The 16,574-nt window shown below is 40.1% G+C and overlaps 2 protein-coding genes across 6 annotated transcripts in view; one reads left to right on the plus strand and one right to left on the minus strand.

The window, feature by feature from the left end:
• The window catches only part of G6PC2 (glucose-6-phosphatase catalytic subunit 2), a 31,878-nt gene extending 25,660 nt beyond the window's left edge, over positions 1 to 6,218 (plus strand). Inside the window, exon 6 of the mRNA XM_057423844.1 lies at positions 5,808 to 6,218. Coding sequence (XP_057279827.1) covers positions 5,808 to 5,864 — 57 coding nt within the window. The 3' untranslated portion in view covers positions 5,865 to 6,218. The remainder of the gene's footprint in view (positions 1 to 5,807) is intronic.
• The window catches only part of ABCB11 (ATP binding cassette subfamily B member 11), a 51,551-nt gene that overhangs the window by 10,430 nt on the left and 24,547 nt on the right, over positions 1 to 16,574 (minus strand). For 4 of the 5 annotated variants that reach the window (XM_057423832.1, XM_057423833.1, XM_057423834.1 and 1 more), the window contains 10 exons: positions 15,720 to 15,830; positions 14,669 to 14,794; positions 13,664 to 13,867; positions 11,387 to 11,557; positions 10,819 to 11,020; positions 10,068 to 10,146; positions 9,021 to 9,156; positions 7,327 to 7,485; positions 3,883 to 3,987; positions 3,623 to 3,784 (listed from right to left, as the gene is read on the minus strand). In XM_057423832.1, the coding sequence (XP_057279815.1) occupies positions 3,623 to 3,784; positions 3,883 to 3,987; positions 7,327 to 7,485; positions 9,021 to 9,156; positions 10,068 to 10,146; positions 10,819 to 11,020; positions 11,387 to 11,557; positions 13,664 to 13,867; positions 14,669 to 14,794; positions 15,720 to 15,830 (1,455 nt within the window). Of the gene's footprint in view, positions 1 to 3,622; positions 3,785 to 3,882; positions 3,988 to 7,326; positions 7,486 to 8,154; positions 8,278 to 9,020; positions 9,157 to 10,067; positions 10,147 to 10,818; positions 11,021 to 11,386; positions 11,558 to 13,663; positions 13,868 to 14,668; positions 14,795 to 15,719; positions 15,831 to 16,574 lie in introns of those variants that run through there. The other variant, XM_057423837.1, reaches the window with a different exon arrangement.

A 16,574-nucleotide genomic window follows, 5' to 3' on the forward strand; every position in this document is an offset into this window, starting at 1 on the left:
TCCTAACGTTATCACTGGCTGCTTGGACAATTCCTCTGTATTCCTCCCAGGCTACCTATCCATGTTTCCGCTATCTCTAGGCTTCGTTTTTCCATGTCAGTTTGTCCAGGAGCTCCGTGTTCACCCACCACACGTGCCTCCTTGCGGTTTTGCCTGACTTTCTCATTGTCAGGATGCATCACTCCTGAGCTTGGAGGAGATAATCCTTGAATATTAACCAGCTTTGTTGGGCCCCTCTTCCCTCCAGGGCTTTAGCCCATGGTACATCTACTAAGCAGAGGCCTGGAGAAGCCAGTTTGCTCTTCTGAAGTCCAGGATAGTGAGCTTGCTGTCCACCCTAAGGATCTTGAACCGACTGACCTATACTCAGGTACATGATGATTGACTTGTATTTCAACAGTAACTTCAATAATCTTTAAATAAATTTTCCTATAAAACTTCAGAAAACTCTAAATGATATTAAAATATCATAAAGCACCAGTGACTGCGGACTGCAGTGCAATTTAGCTAGTTTGGATATATTGTTTCCAGTTAATTGTATCAAGAGGTCTACAAATGTCCACTACTCCTTTCACCCACCAAACTTTCTATTGAGAACTCTGAAAATTGTTTCTGAGGATTGTGAGAAAGATCATCTAACAATTTTCATTAGTTCCCTTGGTTCCCTGGGGAACTTATCATCTGAACACTCTTGATACTTTATCCATCTAGAGTTAAATAACACACAGAACCATTTGCAACTTATCTACTAACACCAAATTCTCACCTGTGCTAAAATCAGTAAGAAACAGCACCAAGAAAGCATGACTTTAAAGTTGCATTTCTGCCTGTCTCTCTAATAAGGAAATATTTTAAATATGCCTTTGACATCACATTTATTGAATGCATTCACCTCCTCCTTATGTACTTAAACAACACTATTCTTTGTATAAACCTGATTTATTTACTCAGAAGTTATTTTCTTTCTTAGCAGTAAAGAGCAGCCCTAGATAGGAACCAGGCTGCTAGGTATTAGGGGAAAAAAGAAAACCAACACATGCATTTGATACCCCTGATCATTTTCAGCCAAATTCATTTGCAGGATCTGACCTTGCAGCACAAAATGGCCATCACATACTCCTCCTCTTGACTTGCAGCAGTAGAGCCTGACCATAGAAGAAGGCACACCTCTCAGCTCTGCAGAGGGAGCAGCCACAGGGCTGCTCTTTCCTGGATGCTGTAGCTCTAACACCCCACACATACTCTTACTCCTGGGGCAAATGTAGACATTTTCAGACCTTGGACACTTGTGTGCATATTCTCACCTTCAGCTCACTCTGCAATAGCAGCATTTGGCCAAACTCTGTGCCAGGCAGTGAAAGGTGGATGACACTGCTGCTCAAGTGGCTGTTTTTTTAACCCTGGAGCTGTGGGTCGAATGGTTGTGCCCCACTTCTTTACATGTGTTTAGTCCTTTAGGAGGATATAAACAGTTCAGTCAGTGTTTTAAAAGTTTGTTTATTTCAATTAAAATATGCCCTGTAAGCGCCTGTGAGAGCTGTAGCTCAAGAGGTTTGCAGCAGGTTTCTCTGATTCTGTAGATACTGCTGCTGACAGGGGTTTTCACAGTATCACAGTATGCTAGAGATTGGAAGGGACCTCAAAAGATCATCTAGTCCAATCTCCCTGCCGGAGCAGGAACACCTAGATAATGTTACACAGGAATGTGTCCAGGTGGGTTTTGAATGTCTCCAGGGAAGGAGACTCCACAACCTCCCTGGGCAGCCTGTTCCAGTGTTCCGTCACCCTCACTGAGAAGAAGTTTCTTCTCAAGTTTAAGTGGAACCTCTTGTGTTCCAGTTTGTACCCATTACCCCTTGTCCTATCATTGTTTGCCACTGAGTAGAGCCTGGCTCCATCCTTGTGACACTCCCCCTTTATATATACATATATATATATATATATATATATATATATACACTAATAAGGTCACCCCTCAGTCTCCTCCAAACTATAGAGACCCAGCTCCCTTAGTCTTTCCTCATAAGGGAGATGCTCCACTCCCTTAATCATCTTAGTTGCCCTGCACTGGACTCTCTCCAGCAGGTCCCTGTCCTTCTTGAACTGAGGGGCCCAGAACTGGACACAATATTCCAGATGCGGTCTCACCAGGGCAGACTAGAGGGGAAGGAGGACCTCTCTCGACCTACTAACCACCGCCCTTCTAATACACCCCAGGATGCCATTGGCCTTCTTGGCCACAAGGGCACAGTGTTGGCTCATGGTCACCCTGTTGTCCACTAGGACCCCCAGGTCCCTCTCCCCTACACTGCTCTAACAAGTCGTTCCCCAACCGACACTGGAACCTGGGGTTGTTCCTGCCCAGATGCAGGACTCTACACTTTCCCTTGTTATATTTCATCAAGTTATTCCCTGCCCAACTCTCCAGCCTGTCCAGGTCTTGCTGGATGGCAGCACAGCCTTCTGGCGTGTCAGCCACTCCTCCCAGCTTAGTGTCATCAGCAAACTTGCTGATGGTACACTCAATTCCCTCATCTAAATCGTTGATGAATATATTAAATAATACTGGTCCCAGTACTGACCCTTGAGGCACTCCACTAGATACAGGCCTCCAACTAGACTCCCCCCCATAGACTACAACTCTCTGGCTTCTCTCCTTCAGCCAGTTCACAGTCCACCTCACTACCTGATCATCCAGACCACACTTCCTCAATTTAGCTGTGAGGATGCTGTGGGAGACTGTGTCAAATGCTTTGCTGAAGTCAAGGTAGACCACATCCACTGCTCTGCCATCATCCATCCACCGTGTTATTTCCTCATAAAAGGCTATGAGATTGGTCAAACATGATTTCCCCTTGGTGAAGCCATGTTGACTCCCCCTCATAACCCTCTTATCCTTGATATGCCTTAAGATGGCACCAAGGATAAGGTATGATATTGGGAACCTCTTAGTTATTTTGTCTTTTAAACTCTTAAAACCTCCATTAATAGGCTGGAAAAACTAACCTACCATCTTCAGTCAAACTGAAACAGGACAATTTTTGTGACAAAGGAATCTCTATGTTTCCTTCTTTGTTTCAAGAAAATTGCTTGTATTGAAGCCAAGTAAAACGACATCTGACTCACTTCTACCAAGTGGACTGTCAGATTAAATCAAAACTGTCACAAGCAGCATAACACCATGCTGGAAACTTGAAAACATAAATAGTCACTAAAATACATGCATGTAACTAAAATACTAGTGTGACATTCTTTTGAAATAAATACTCCAACATTGTAGTGTTTCTAATGTTTCTAGTGTAGCTAATTCATCTCCAGGAAAAAAAAAAAAGAAAGAAAAAGAAATTAAAACTTTTGCCCTGAATGCTCTTTCTTGTTCCATTAATGGTTGGTATCTTACTGATTTTTGTGTTCCTGTTCTGATAATACAGGCAGGAATAATAGGCAGTATATTGTGCCCCTGTTTGTGCTTTTAGGTAAATGTGATGATAATAGTTCCACATTGAGAGTCTGTGTTAAATGGAAATAGATTAATTGACTGACCAAGGACTACTCTACACTGACCTTGCCAAAACACACATTCAATCAGTGCTTATAGTAAACCACTTCTTAAATTATTTACCCCTTGGACCTGTGAGGCATCTGTTGCAAGTCTTGTAGTCAAAGCACCAGGGCTGTTCTTCCGGTCGTCAAACCAGCCAATGTCTTGCCCCAGCATAGACTGGAAACCAATTTTTCTTAGCCGTCTTGTAAGCAGCTCACCAGACTTGGCAAAGGTGTAACCCTGGGGTGCACAAGAATAAACACAGACATTGTACAGAAAGAGATACCCACAGAGTAAGGGATCAGAGACAAAATGTACCTGTATTGGACTGCTATTACCTGTAGAAACTGTGTGAAAAAGGAAACAATTCCAACAAAGACAAAGAGCAGGCAGACACCATTGATCTGTGTCCTCTGTTCTTCTTCATCAAGAATGGAGAAGGTCTTGGGGGAAAAAAAAGTGGCATCATATTCAAAGTGTCATGTTTGGTGTTTGTGAAGTCTGTTAATGACTCACTATTGCCCACCCCAGAACCAAAGCCAGAATACAGAACCCTCCCTCACCCCTTGCAAAAGCCCTATTCCTTATTTTCCTAAGGTGAGCCTGGGTACCACATGTTTTTACTCCTGTTAAACAACAGGTTTATTGTACTTGGTGTCTGTACATACTTCTATTACTTGCTGCCCATCCCTAGTTGTAATTAACCATTCCCTCACTCTAAACAAGAGCCAGTGTGATAACCAGAGAATAGCAATGAAATAAAAGCACAGCGACAAAGCAAGAGTGCAGCAGCTCTCTTACCTCCTCTTTGATCTGTGCCAAACACAACTTTATTGGGTCATACAAAATGAAGTCTGTGTAAATAATTATAACATAGCTTGATTCTCCCAGCACAACACTAATGGATGCTGTAATTGCTATAGGCAGGCTTCAAGAGGAATCTATTGTCTTTACTGAAGGAGTGTGGATGTAAGGAATTTGCTTACTACTGGGTACTTGAGAAAAAGCATTTATGCTTAAAGTACAGCCCCTTCACCCCATTCTGGTCCAGTCTCCATGGTACTTTGCTTTTATCTCTTGTTCTGAATACCTGCTCTACTTCAACAACTGCCAGTGCTACTGGCTGCTGCTGAAATAGTGGTCCAAATCTAAGTAGCCATTCTTTAGCAATTCCTTTTGGTCAGAGCAGTTGATATGGATGTCAGTTAGCCTACCTGAGGTTGTTAAACTTCTTCTGCTCCTTGCAGATACAAGCCACAGCTCATGTTTATACTTCTCCACTAACCTTTGGTTAATTCTAATTTGATTTCACAGGTAAAAATTTCTATAAATTGACTAATCTCTCAATCTGTTATCATAAGGTGTAATTATAAATAACCTATGTATTTGACTTTCACTTGTATCGAAACCAGCTTAAATTCTTTTAGGTAAGTATTTGACAGTAGAAAGAGAGGAAGGAATTTTCATTACAGCTGCAAAATAGAAACAAAAATAAACTTAGGTACTAGTCTTAAAAGGTCAACCCAAGTTATTTATGGTTCAAAGTGAGCTATGCATCAAAGTAGCACAAAGGTATGACAGCATGAAGTTGAGGAAAATAAATAGTTGTTCTCTAGTGAAAATTCCATTCCCAATTCAAGTACTTTAACTTTGTACTTTGGCAACAAAATAAATCCTGCAAAATCAAGAATGATGGTATCAAAAAGGGACAAGATCTGCTCCACTGCCATGCTGTCATACCAGTAGCAAGGCATGTTACTTTCTCAGACTAATCTTTGTTTAAACATAATCACCAGGTATGTTTTAATCTGTGATAATGAGAACAAAACTACTGATATATTTGTTCCAAAGGTACATTGCTGATCTGAACTGATCAGAAGAGTGATAGAATCAAACAACTGGGTTGGAAAAGACCTTTATGATCATCAAGTCTAACCATTACATATATCCAGTATTATCCAGTTCTTCATTCACTTTTGGTGACTAATTTCTGAGAACCTTCAAGGCAGACTTTGCTAAATTTATCTTTCCATTTCATAGCTGGGGTGATTTTTCCCCTCACTTCCCCAGCATACTGGTCCCACAGCACAAGCCCACGTGTCTGTCACATCATTGCAGATATTCAGACAGCTTGGTAAGCAGATGCATATTCCATCTGCCTGACTGCCTTGGCATCAGGCAGAAATGTTTTAAATTTATGAATAATGAAACACAGATGTTGCACTTTGCTCATGCTTGTTAGGTCTTGTTTTTTTTCTTGCAGCCTCTCTCCTTTGATGGACTGAGACCTTCAAGAGAAGGAATTCATCCTTGGCAATGAAGGCATTTAGCATTTTGCAGGAATATGTCCGCCCCAGAACTCCTAGTGTTTAGAAACTTTTTCTCAGAAGGAATCAAAGTAGATACATTGCATAATGCACATAGCAGTGTCTCACCTGCTTTCTAGTGAAAACCTCAGTTCCTGGCATGAGGTCTAGACACTCAGAAAGTGCTTGGAGGTTGCACAACTATGGCTAAAAGAGCAAGCACATTGGCCAGGAGCCACTAAGTTGATCAGCAAGGACTGGAAGGCCTTTTGTTCTGAGCCTCCATGGGTCTTAACTAGCAAACATCAAACTGTAAGTAAATGTGATTCAAAGTCCTGAGTAACTTCACATAGAGAAATATCTAAGCCAAAACACACACACCCCCCCCCAAAAAATAAAGAAAAAAGACCAAACCAAACAGCAATAGCTTAATCTTTCTTTTGATAGACTGCTGGCACTGCTATCAGGAGCATTTTCTCAACCCTTTTCCCATTAGTAGCTCAGATGCTGGGGCATTCATTCGTTTGCTCTTTCTCACCTGAAAGGTTTTGGACCTCCAGTTTCTAGAAGAGTATCTGCCCTTTAGGTCATATTTTATTTGTGTGCATATGTACCTACTGTGACCTAAGCAAGTAACTGGTATTCACAGCACAAGTTTTATCCTATCTCAGGTGGGTACACAAACCACAAACCAAAAGTGCCATTCCCATTTTCTTCCCCCTGAATGTGTCATTACTTTGACTATAAGAAACAGTATCAATAGAGAAGTTTTCTCTATCCTCTTAATTCTTCAAATTTAGGACACTTTCCTAGGCATTAGTTAGAACAGCACTGAATTTCTCCAGGCAGCCTTCCATCTTCCCCACTGGTTTTTAAGGAAAAAATAATCATGGTTGAGCCCTTGAAAATTTTCAAGCAAGGCTGTGGATTTTGGTAGTAATACATTCTTTAGTGAATGCCAAGGTTTAAAGCATATTCCTGTTTCCCCCTTGTCTTCCAATCTTGTTAATACATGACTACTTTCTGCTGGCAGTTATGAACCCCATCACAATTATCTACCTCTCCCTGGTCACTCTGCAGGGGGTGAGCATCATTGAGCTGCCTGAAATATATGAACAAAATAGTGAAGTATTTTTTTGATCTGACCCAAAACTTTCCCAAATGCTTCGCAAAGTCTTTAGAATAATATTCTGCAGGTCAGAACCTCTGCATGTCTCTCTCTCCGCTATAACTGCATGTGGGGTACATCTTGTCTCACCTATGCTAATGAGCCTACCCCTTCAAAGAGCTCAAATGATAACATGATGACAATGATATAAATGTCTCTATTGAATAATTGTTTATAGGCAAGAAGTCTAACCCCATCTACTTGATGGGATATAAAGATTTGCCCCAAACATGTAAAGTTCTGCATCATACATTCACTCCCATCTATTTCGGAGCTAAAATACACCTTCAAATGTTAGCATAACTTACCCCAAGAATCTGACTGAATAACAAAGCATAGAGTGGACTGACTGCTCCATTCACAGCTGCTGCTAGAGATCCAAGTACCATGTATGGCCATTCAGAGGCATTGTATTTCAAAATTCTGGTAAATGGCACAGGCTTGACATCTTCCTCCACAACAGATTCCTAAAAAACAAGTTATATCTATGAAGCAAATGAATTCCCCCAGTGATGTTCTGTCTTTGAAAGTGGGATAATAGCTAGCCTAGTCTGTTAAATGGCCATCTAGTGCCCTAAGAGCTGCTCCAGATTTGTACTGGAAGGGACAATGATGGGTCTTGGCTGCTGTCTGAATCTCTTTTGTAGGGCTGGGGAGTCACAAGTCTTGAGTCACATAAAGAGAGTCACTTTTACTGTCCCTGGAGAAAAACAAAGAGATTCCTACCTTGGGCAGCTCTACTGAGTCTAACTTAAGAGGTTGATTACGACCAGTTTAAGACTTTCTGCCACTGAAACTCAGGCTGTTCCCTTTTGGCTGCCTTCAAATGAGATGTGATTTAATACCCAGTGCCAAAACTAAAACTTCTTCCTCACAAGAAGCTTTTTGTGTCAACTACTGGAATCTTAAGAAACATTATTTTAAAGTATTGTGGGTGAACATACTGATCAGACTCTACATCAAATTAATAGGTACGCTATAGAACTAAAACTAGGAAAATCTCAGAGCAATAGTTGGATTCAGGCTTTATACATGCTAATTACGCCTCCCTTCTGTGTAACATCCTCAGACCATATGCTGAATTCCTGTAATTAGGCCCAGTAAGAGCAGAATATTCATCATCAAATTATAACTTACCCTAACCCTGCAGCTTGCTTTGTGCAGAATTTTTGTAACACTCTGTGTGCTGAGCCCTGCTCATCTCCCTCAGTTCATATGGCTGGAAATGCTCAGACAAAACAGGCACCCTGAAGACCTATCTGCTGAAAAGGTGCAAGGGTGATTGGGTGGAAGCATCTTGTATTTTCTCTTTCTTTTGAGCTACTCCCAGAGGGAGAGCACTAAAGCCCCTTTATGTATCCACAGAATAGGCTTAGCAATAGCAAGACCAGTCCAGTGACTTCTAACTGCTGCTTTCTGCACTGAACAATCACAGCCATGCAAATTGGGGCAGGGAGCTTCATAAGCACTTTGGAAACCCACTATGTAATTCCTACATATTCTGCGTGATTTTAAGGCATGCTGTCTTTGTTTTCTATGCACAAGCACAGTATCAGTGAAAGGACTCTGAGTTAGGTTGCAGTGAGGGTGTCTCTTTATAAGTCTTCAGAAGATTTTGAGATGAAAGTGAATTTACTCTTTATTGAACAAGAAGCAGTGTTATTTGTATCACTGAGTGGCTATTACATTTCACAGAGTGAGCATTTTGCTCTTTGCCAGTTAATTCAGCTTTTATGAATATGTCTCTTCAATTTAATTTACAACATATACTAGTTTACCAACAGGTCATGCTCTGGTAGAAATGGGCCAGGGAGCATAACTGCCACCAAAATGCAGCCTAGGTTTTACAGAGGATAAGAATAGAAGCTGTGCTTTTGTCTAGGAAAAATCAATTCAATAAGATGCATCTGCCAACAACAACTATAACAGAGGCACAAATCTACAGGTTATCATTACCAAGTAATGTTGGGTTGAAAACTTAATAACAAGCTATAGACCTGACCTTTTTTGCTTGTCCATCATCTTCTCCATAAGAAGGTGTAAGATACATAGACTCTGCATGATCTCTTGCAATGGATAATGGAGGGTCAGGGACCACATTAGAGAGCTGAGATCTGGAGCGCTGCCGAAGTGAAGCTCTTTAAAGAGGACAGAAATGGGCTGTTATTCACAGCACAGTAACACAATACTTGCTTGCAAAGCTGGTCCAGTTTTCGTATCAACTAGATCAGAATTCATTGAAGCAAATCATAGGAATCCCACGGACTTTTTCTTTTTCTACATTCTCTCAACTTCTTGAGAAGAAAATATCCCACAATAGGGACAAATACTTTTGAAAGTCATGTTGCACCACCACCACTTAGACATTGTCTTTTATGAACCCTGCCCTGTGTATTTGCTAAGTCAAATCATGGTCTATCCTACTATATTTGCACAAACCCTTAAGACACCAAGTCAATTCAACATTATCACTATGAACTAATTCAGTCCAGCAAAACCCACCTCTACCCCTGACAAAAATAACCCTGTAATGTAGGAGACAAGCATTCATTTGCATATGCCTGTCATAGGCTTGCCTGAAAGAAATATTAAGTGTCTAGCTACAAAACAGTCTGGCTTGTAAAATGTGTTAACTTTCATCAAGTAGAAGCTATAATAAAATCATCCTTGTACATTGCATTGATTTCTCAAGTAATTGCATAGCAAGTCATTTTTCAAGTGACTGCACTGAAAGTGCATTAAGCAATACAAATATATGGGGCTTTATGGTAGCAATATTAAAAATGGAACATTAAAACAGTAGACCAGAACTGGAGGGAAGGTATTATGGATAGAAAGGGGAGAAAAATTTAGAGTCTTACTATTTATCTAAAGCCCTTCAATTTCTTTCCAAGTGAACTTCTGTCTTAGTAAAATGCTTGTAGCCTTTCCAGTTTCTTTTACACAACATAACAGAGAATTGATTCATTAGCACTATTGAGATTTTGGAATAGTAGGATGAAGTATAGAGCTGGAAACACTGAGATTTACAGTCATTTTTAAGACTCACCGCAAACTGGCCCGATAGCTTCCTCTGCTGAATGACTGCACTTTCTCAAGATTTGGCTCAACCACATTATTTCCTGCTGCTGTAAAGTATAGTAGATGTAACTCTTCAGTTTGTGTTAAAATTGAATACAACCTAAGTCCACTGTGCTCTGCCAGAAAGTGCAGTTACTCCAAGTCATAACTGGAATACTTTGTAGAAGGCAAGGAATGTAATACAACCTTGTTACTCAATCTACATGTACCACATATTTTATATTTCTGTTTGACATGATAAAGTTGACTGAATATTAACCTGAAGACCATCTCACTTGGATTGTGACTGCTAAAGGCTGTTTCCCTATTTTAGTACTGTAATTGCTCTCTTCTTTTAAGATAATAGTATCCAAGGCATGATGTTTCACAAAAATACAACAGACCATTGTATTAGATCCCCATTTCCAGAAGCCTCTAGTAAATCAAATAGGGTGGTTTCAGAATACTCTGTAATTTGCTTGCATTCCAAATGCAGCAGGGCTGAAATGGCAGCACTAAATGGAGCTATAAAATGATGGGTATTGCAAGTCAAGATTAATGTTTCTGGGCAGATCTATATTAGGAAGATCAGTGTGTATACAGTAAGAATACTTTGGTAAGGGCTATCAATGTATTACTTTAATGAATGCTGAAATTCAGCCAGAAAGGCAGAAATATAAATAAATATTCTGCATTCTGTGGTTTTTACATCATTTTAGAAAAGAAAACAAAATACTCACTTTCTGTTGTTTCTCTGTTAACTGCTGTGTCTCCACCTCTTTGCAAGGTCACCAACATGAAATAAACCCCTTTCCTCTTCAAGAGTTCTTCATGAGTTCCTCTCTCCACAGCCCTTCCATGCTCAAAGCCAACAATGACATCAGCAGCTTTGATGGCTGACAGGCGGTGAGCTATGGAAATGGCTGTGCGGCCAAGGCGAGCCTGATACGGAACAAGAACAGTCCCAGTCACAGGACAGCAAACACAAGTGCTTGGAACCCACACTATGCAATCTAAAGTCTGGTCAAACCAACAGGAGTCTCTCTAGTGGTTTCAGCTGACTGACTTGAACTCCATTCACAGCCCATAGATAAGCCCGTTTCTGAGCAAAGGGAGCTATGTCTGTTAATGCCCAAATAAAAGAAGAAATTACTTTTTCACTATTACTAAGGTTCTAGTTGTGCATATGAACCAGCTATTAAGAAAAGCTTCTCACTCCTTTGTTGCAATTCAGCAGCACCCTCTGCAGAGTGCATTAAAAATAATTTCTATCCTTTTAAGTCTGATTTATGCTATGGTACAGCAAACCTTATGAAGTGCTTCTTGGACAGTAGCTTCACTTTCATTATCAAGTGCTGACGTAGCCATATCCAGCAGCAGGATTTTGGGGTTTCTCACAAGAGCTCGAGCAATAGCTATCCTCTGTTTTTGACCTCCACTCATCTGACTTCCCCCCTCTCCAACATGAGTGTCAAATTGCTGCGTGAAAGGAAAAAAAAACCAAAAAGGTCTGTTAGGCTCCTGGTGAAGACATGGGTAAAATGTCTCTCTGATTTGTTCTAGGGGAAGACTTCAAAACATACTATCTTCGAAAGACAATAACATTGCGAGTGCACCAGATTCAAAGGAAAGCTGACAAAATAACTTCCTTCATAATAAAAAACATAATTTTGTCTGAATTAGAGTTGCAACTCCAAAACAAAAGTAGGTACTGATAAAAAGGTGAAATGTTTTGGTTTGGCTAGAAATTACTATATTAGCAAAGGGTGAAATGGAGAGAAAAAACCTGCCCACCCTCCATCAGATGATTCACCAGCAAACTTTCCACAGAGCTGCACTTATGTCCTTTTTTCAGCTGGAATAGTTAATTTTCTTCATAGTAGCTACTATGGGGCTATGTTTTGGATTTGTACTGAAAACAGTGTTGATAATACAGGGAAGTTTTCTGAGCAGCGTTTCCACAGAGTCCAGGTCTTCCCTGCCTCTCACCCTACCCCCCAGCAAGCAGGCTGGTGGTGCACAAGAAACTGGAAGAGGACACAGCTGGGACAGCTGACCTCAACTGACCCAAGGCATATACCATACCATATGGCATCATGCTCAGCATATAAAGGTGTGAGAGGAAGAAGGAAAGAGGGCACATTCAAAGTGATGGCGTTTGTCTTCCCAAGTAACCATTAAGCGTAATGGAGCCCTGCTTTCCTGCAGTTAGCTGAACACCTGCCTGACCATGGGAAGGAGTGAATGAATCACTTGTTTTGCTTTGCTGGCACATGTGGCTTTTACTTTACCTGGAGAAGAGAAGGCTGCATGGAGACCTCATAGCAGCCTTCCAGCATCTGAAGGGGGCCTATAGGGATGATGGGGAGGGACTCTTCATTAGGCACTGTAGTGATAGGACAAGGGGTAATGGGTCAAAACTTAAACAAGGGAAGTTCAGGTTAGATATAAGGAAGAAGTTCTTTACTGCTAGGCTGGTGAGGCACTGGTATGGGTTGCCCAAGGAAGCTGTGAATGCTCTATCCCTGGAGGTGTTCAAGGCCAGGTTGGACAGAGCCTTGGGTGACATGGTTTAGTGTGAGGTGTCCCTGCCCATGGCAGGGAGGTTGGAACTGGATGATCTTAAGGTCTTCTCCAACCCTATCCTATGATTTTATTAAACTGTTTACCTCAGCCCCCAGTTTTCTCATTTTTACTATTCTCCCATATCTCACTGCGGGAGTGAGCAAATGCATGGAACTTAGTTGTTGGCTGGGGTTATACAATAACAACTTCTTTCCTGATGGTCTGTGAGTCATGATTACTGCGTCTGTGATTCATGACATCATACTCTGACGGCACTGGGTTCAGGTAGAGGACTAAGCAAACACAAAAGCCTAGCATCTTGTGAGCCAGGATAATTATATTCACCTAGAGTCAAATCTTGTTTATTCCTCCATTTCCAGGAAATAAACAGAGGTCTTTACACAGTCTGTCTATGATTAGTTTCCTGGAAGCCTGGAAATGTATATATGGAGGTTTAAAAGTACCTACACACATTAGTTAATGGTACTTGAATCCTGCCAATCTGGTTCACTGCTGTAACACATCCTTTTGTAAAGATAATTGGCAAAATAACATTCTAGAAAAGTAAACAGCCCAGTACTATCAAATGTGGAAGGAACTGGAGGACAGGGAACCTTTATCTAACTTACAGAACTTGTAAAAGGAGATGAGGTTGTGAGGATCAGTACAGACTGCTCAAAACCGTATGTTGGCTAGTGAGAGAGTCTGGGCTCTAAATTGCTTTTGGCCTGAGCAGAAACAGATCTCCATAGAATGAAAAATATGTATTTTAAAATCATGCTATGATTATTACCATGATATTGAATGTTGTACATATGATTCCCTGAGGAACTAATTTTTTTTTTTTTTTTTTAATTTGGTGAGGTACATGCAATAAGACCTAATTAATCAAAGGAAGGTTGCTGCCTACTATCTATATTGATCTTCTGTCCTGAGAACAAATGGCTGCATGGAAGGAACAGAAGGATTTTATATTTTTTCATCAAATTCTGTCAAATACGCTTACAAAACACAGCATACCTGTGGCAAGTCCATGATGAAATTGTAAGCATTGGCCTGTTTGGCTGCTTTGATTATGTCTTCCATGGTAGCATCATCCTGACCATATCGAATGTTCTCTGCAATTGTGGTGGCAAACAGCACTGGCTCTTGTTCAACAATACCAATCTGTGAGCGTAGCCACTGGATATTGAGGGAACGAATGTCATGGCCATCCAGGGTAATCTACAGAAGCCGAATAAAACAGGGACAAAAAAAAAAAAAAAAAGAAAAAATGTCAGGGACATTATCCCCACCAGATCAGAGACAGACACAAGGAAATGAAGGGCCTGTACGGCCCTTCCACAATGTTTCCATGACCAGTATAAAAACCAGCTTTCATACAGACAAGAATGCAGTGCAATGGCAGTAATATAGGCTAGTTCTTGGGCCTAGGAGTGGTGCTCTTTGATTTCATTACCCAATAACTCTTTTTACTTGGCCTCAGAAATAAAACCAGGTGGAAAGTAACATCAAAATTATGATTATATCTTTACAATAAATTGGTCCTTTGTCTTTTATACATTCAAATATAAGTCACCATGTATGTGATTTGTGTCAACTAGTAAAACATAAATGGCATGAAAGCGTTTATGGATGTAATTCATATTCTTGGCCATTCCGTTACTAAATGTTAATTGCTTATACTAAAGCAATATTAGGGGATAATGATTAAATGTTCAATACTGGGTTTGTGTTTTCCAGAATGGAAAATTATTTGTTACTCCAGAATGATCATCTGTATAGTTTTTACTCAGATTTAGTACTGAATTTTTATTTATTCCTAACAGTTTTTCTCTTTCATGTCATTATTTTTAGAAGACTGTTCATCATTCCCTAGAAATGCACAAGAGGAATTTCATTCATTAAAAAAAAAAAAAAGAAAAGAAAAATTTAGGAGTCTTCCTTCCACCCTTGTAGAATAAACCATGTCATTCATTCAAGTTCCTAAGACTAGAGAAACACATTCTAGTCTGATACACTCACCATGCCATCAGTGGCGTCATAGAAACGCTGGATGAGCTGTATTGTTGTACTTTTTCCAGCTCCACTAGCTCCAACAAAAGCTGTCGTCTGCCCTGCTTTAATAACCATATTAAGGTTATCCAAAATCTGGGAAAAAAAAAAAAGGAAAAAGAAACAGACTCAATCCATTCCAATTCTCTCACGGTCATATAATCAAGTGGGTATATTCTGTCTCTTAAAATGGAGATTCAAAGCATTTTAATATAACTCAGAAAAATATTATGAAGAAAAAGGAAAAAGAAAGCCAAATATTTTTACATTGTTTGATGAGCTTATAAATGCAAAGCCCTGTTTTGTGTGTTAGGCAGGCAGATTTTGACCTTTGTTCCTGTTCTCCATCATTAAGAACTAGTCAAGTTAATATCATTGCAGAACTTGGCAAAAAATCCACTTTAAAGAACGCTGTACATGTATTATAAGTGCCTGTTAAAGGACAAATATTAAGAATGTAACAGTGAAATTATGTAGAAAATTCTGATACTTCATATACTTCTGTCTTCAGAAGCAATAGCACTCATTTGCTTGCCTGGTAATATGCTTTTCCAAGGAGAATTTGCCAATTCAAACACAGTAGTAGGGAAATAATGGGGTATACAGCCAATGCTCCTGTATCTTTTCCTAGTACTTTAATGGATCACATGTTGCATCCCCAGGAATGGAAGATATAAAACCTCGTTTCACCATTCATATTATTACATCGTGTCCTATTCTAGCAAATATCGATACAAGTGCATAATTGATTGTCAGAGAAGCTCTATGCAGGTCAATTTGAATGAAATTACTATGAGTTTATGTTCAGCAGCAAGGAATATATATGGCAATGAATATGTCAGAATGGTAAAATAAGCACAATGGTAAATAGAAGAACCCTTTAATGGAAAGATTATTTCGTCTACCTTTAAACAGAGGAGCTGGGCTTCTGGGAAACAAATTCTACTGAAAATCTGAACTGCTGAACTGGGATATTTTGTTTACAGTAATTGTGTGCACAGGAGGGATGATGAATAATTACCTTTACGTCTGGTCTGGAGGGATAATGGAACGTTACATTATGAAATTCAATTTCACCCCGTACTTTATCCAGCTTGTAGCCATCTTCTGACATGCAGTCAATGGCAGGCTCCTAGGATAGAAATTGTTGTGTTATTTATTTGTTGTTAAACAGACAGCACTGCTGCAGTAGAAAAATACTCCCAATACCATACAAAGCCATGGCACATCTGTTTTAACAGCAGCTGACTGCACTGGGCAACAGCAGGATCTGCCCCAGGGCTAGCAGGCAATGGACATAAAATTGAAGGCCAAAGTGATGGGGGAGTTTGCACTGGTGGGTAATGTGGGAAGAAGAATGCACCCTTGTTATCAGCTACTAATAAAAAGAAAAATGACTGATACAGCTGAACAGCCCTCTATCATTTTAAGCTTATTGCAGTTACCAGAGTCAGACACTCAGCTAGTTTTTGCTGGAACAAAACAGTTGAGTGAGGCATTTTGACTAAAGTTAATTTAACTGGCTCCTCAGGAATAAAATGTCACTACTTTGCTCATACACACATTCTCCTATGGCACTGAACAACCAGTTCACTGCTGAAAATCTGCATGCTTCACCACTTTGCATTTGAAACAGCCATCCTTGCACATGCAATCGTAAGAGCTGGAATCCTGATTTGATGTTTTCCCATTAGTGCTTTGGCTCTCATCAAGGCTAGGCCTTGATTATGGCAGACTGCTAGACATGAGCAGAGAACCAAGAGAAATTTGAGGATTCCCAAAGAAATTAAATTTTCTGAGGATAGATTTTGGAAGCACAAAATACAGAGAATGAGCTAAAACTACAGCAACATCAATATTTAATAACTGAAACATG

The sequence above is a fragment of the Pezoporus wallicus genome, unplaced genomic scaffold, assembly GCF_028554395.1.
Source record: "Pezoporus wallicus isolate ANWC-B61680 ecotype Strahan unplaced genomic scaffold, APGP_CSIRO_Pwel_v1 contig_1181, whole genome shotgun sequence".
In the NCBI taxonomy this organism is placed as follows: Eukaryota; Metazoa; Chordata; class Aves; order Psittaciformes; family Psittacidae; genus Pezoporus; species Pezoporus wallicus.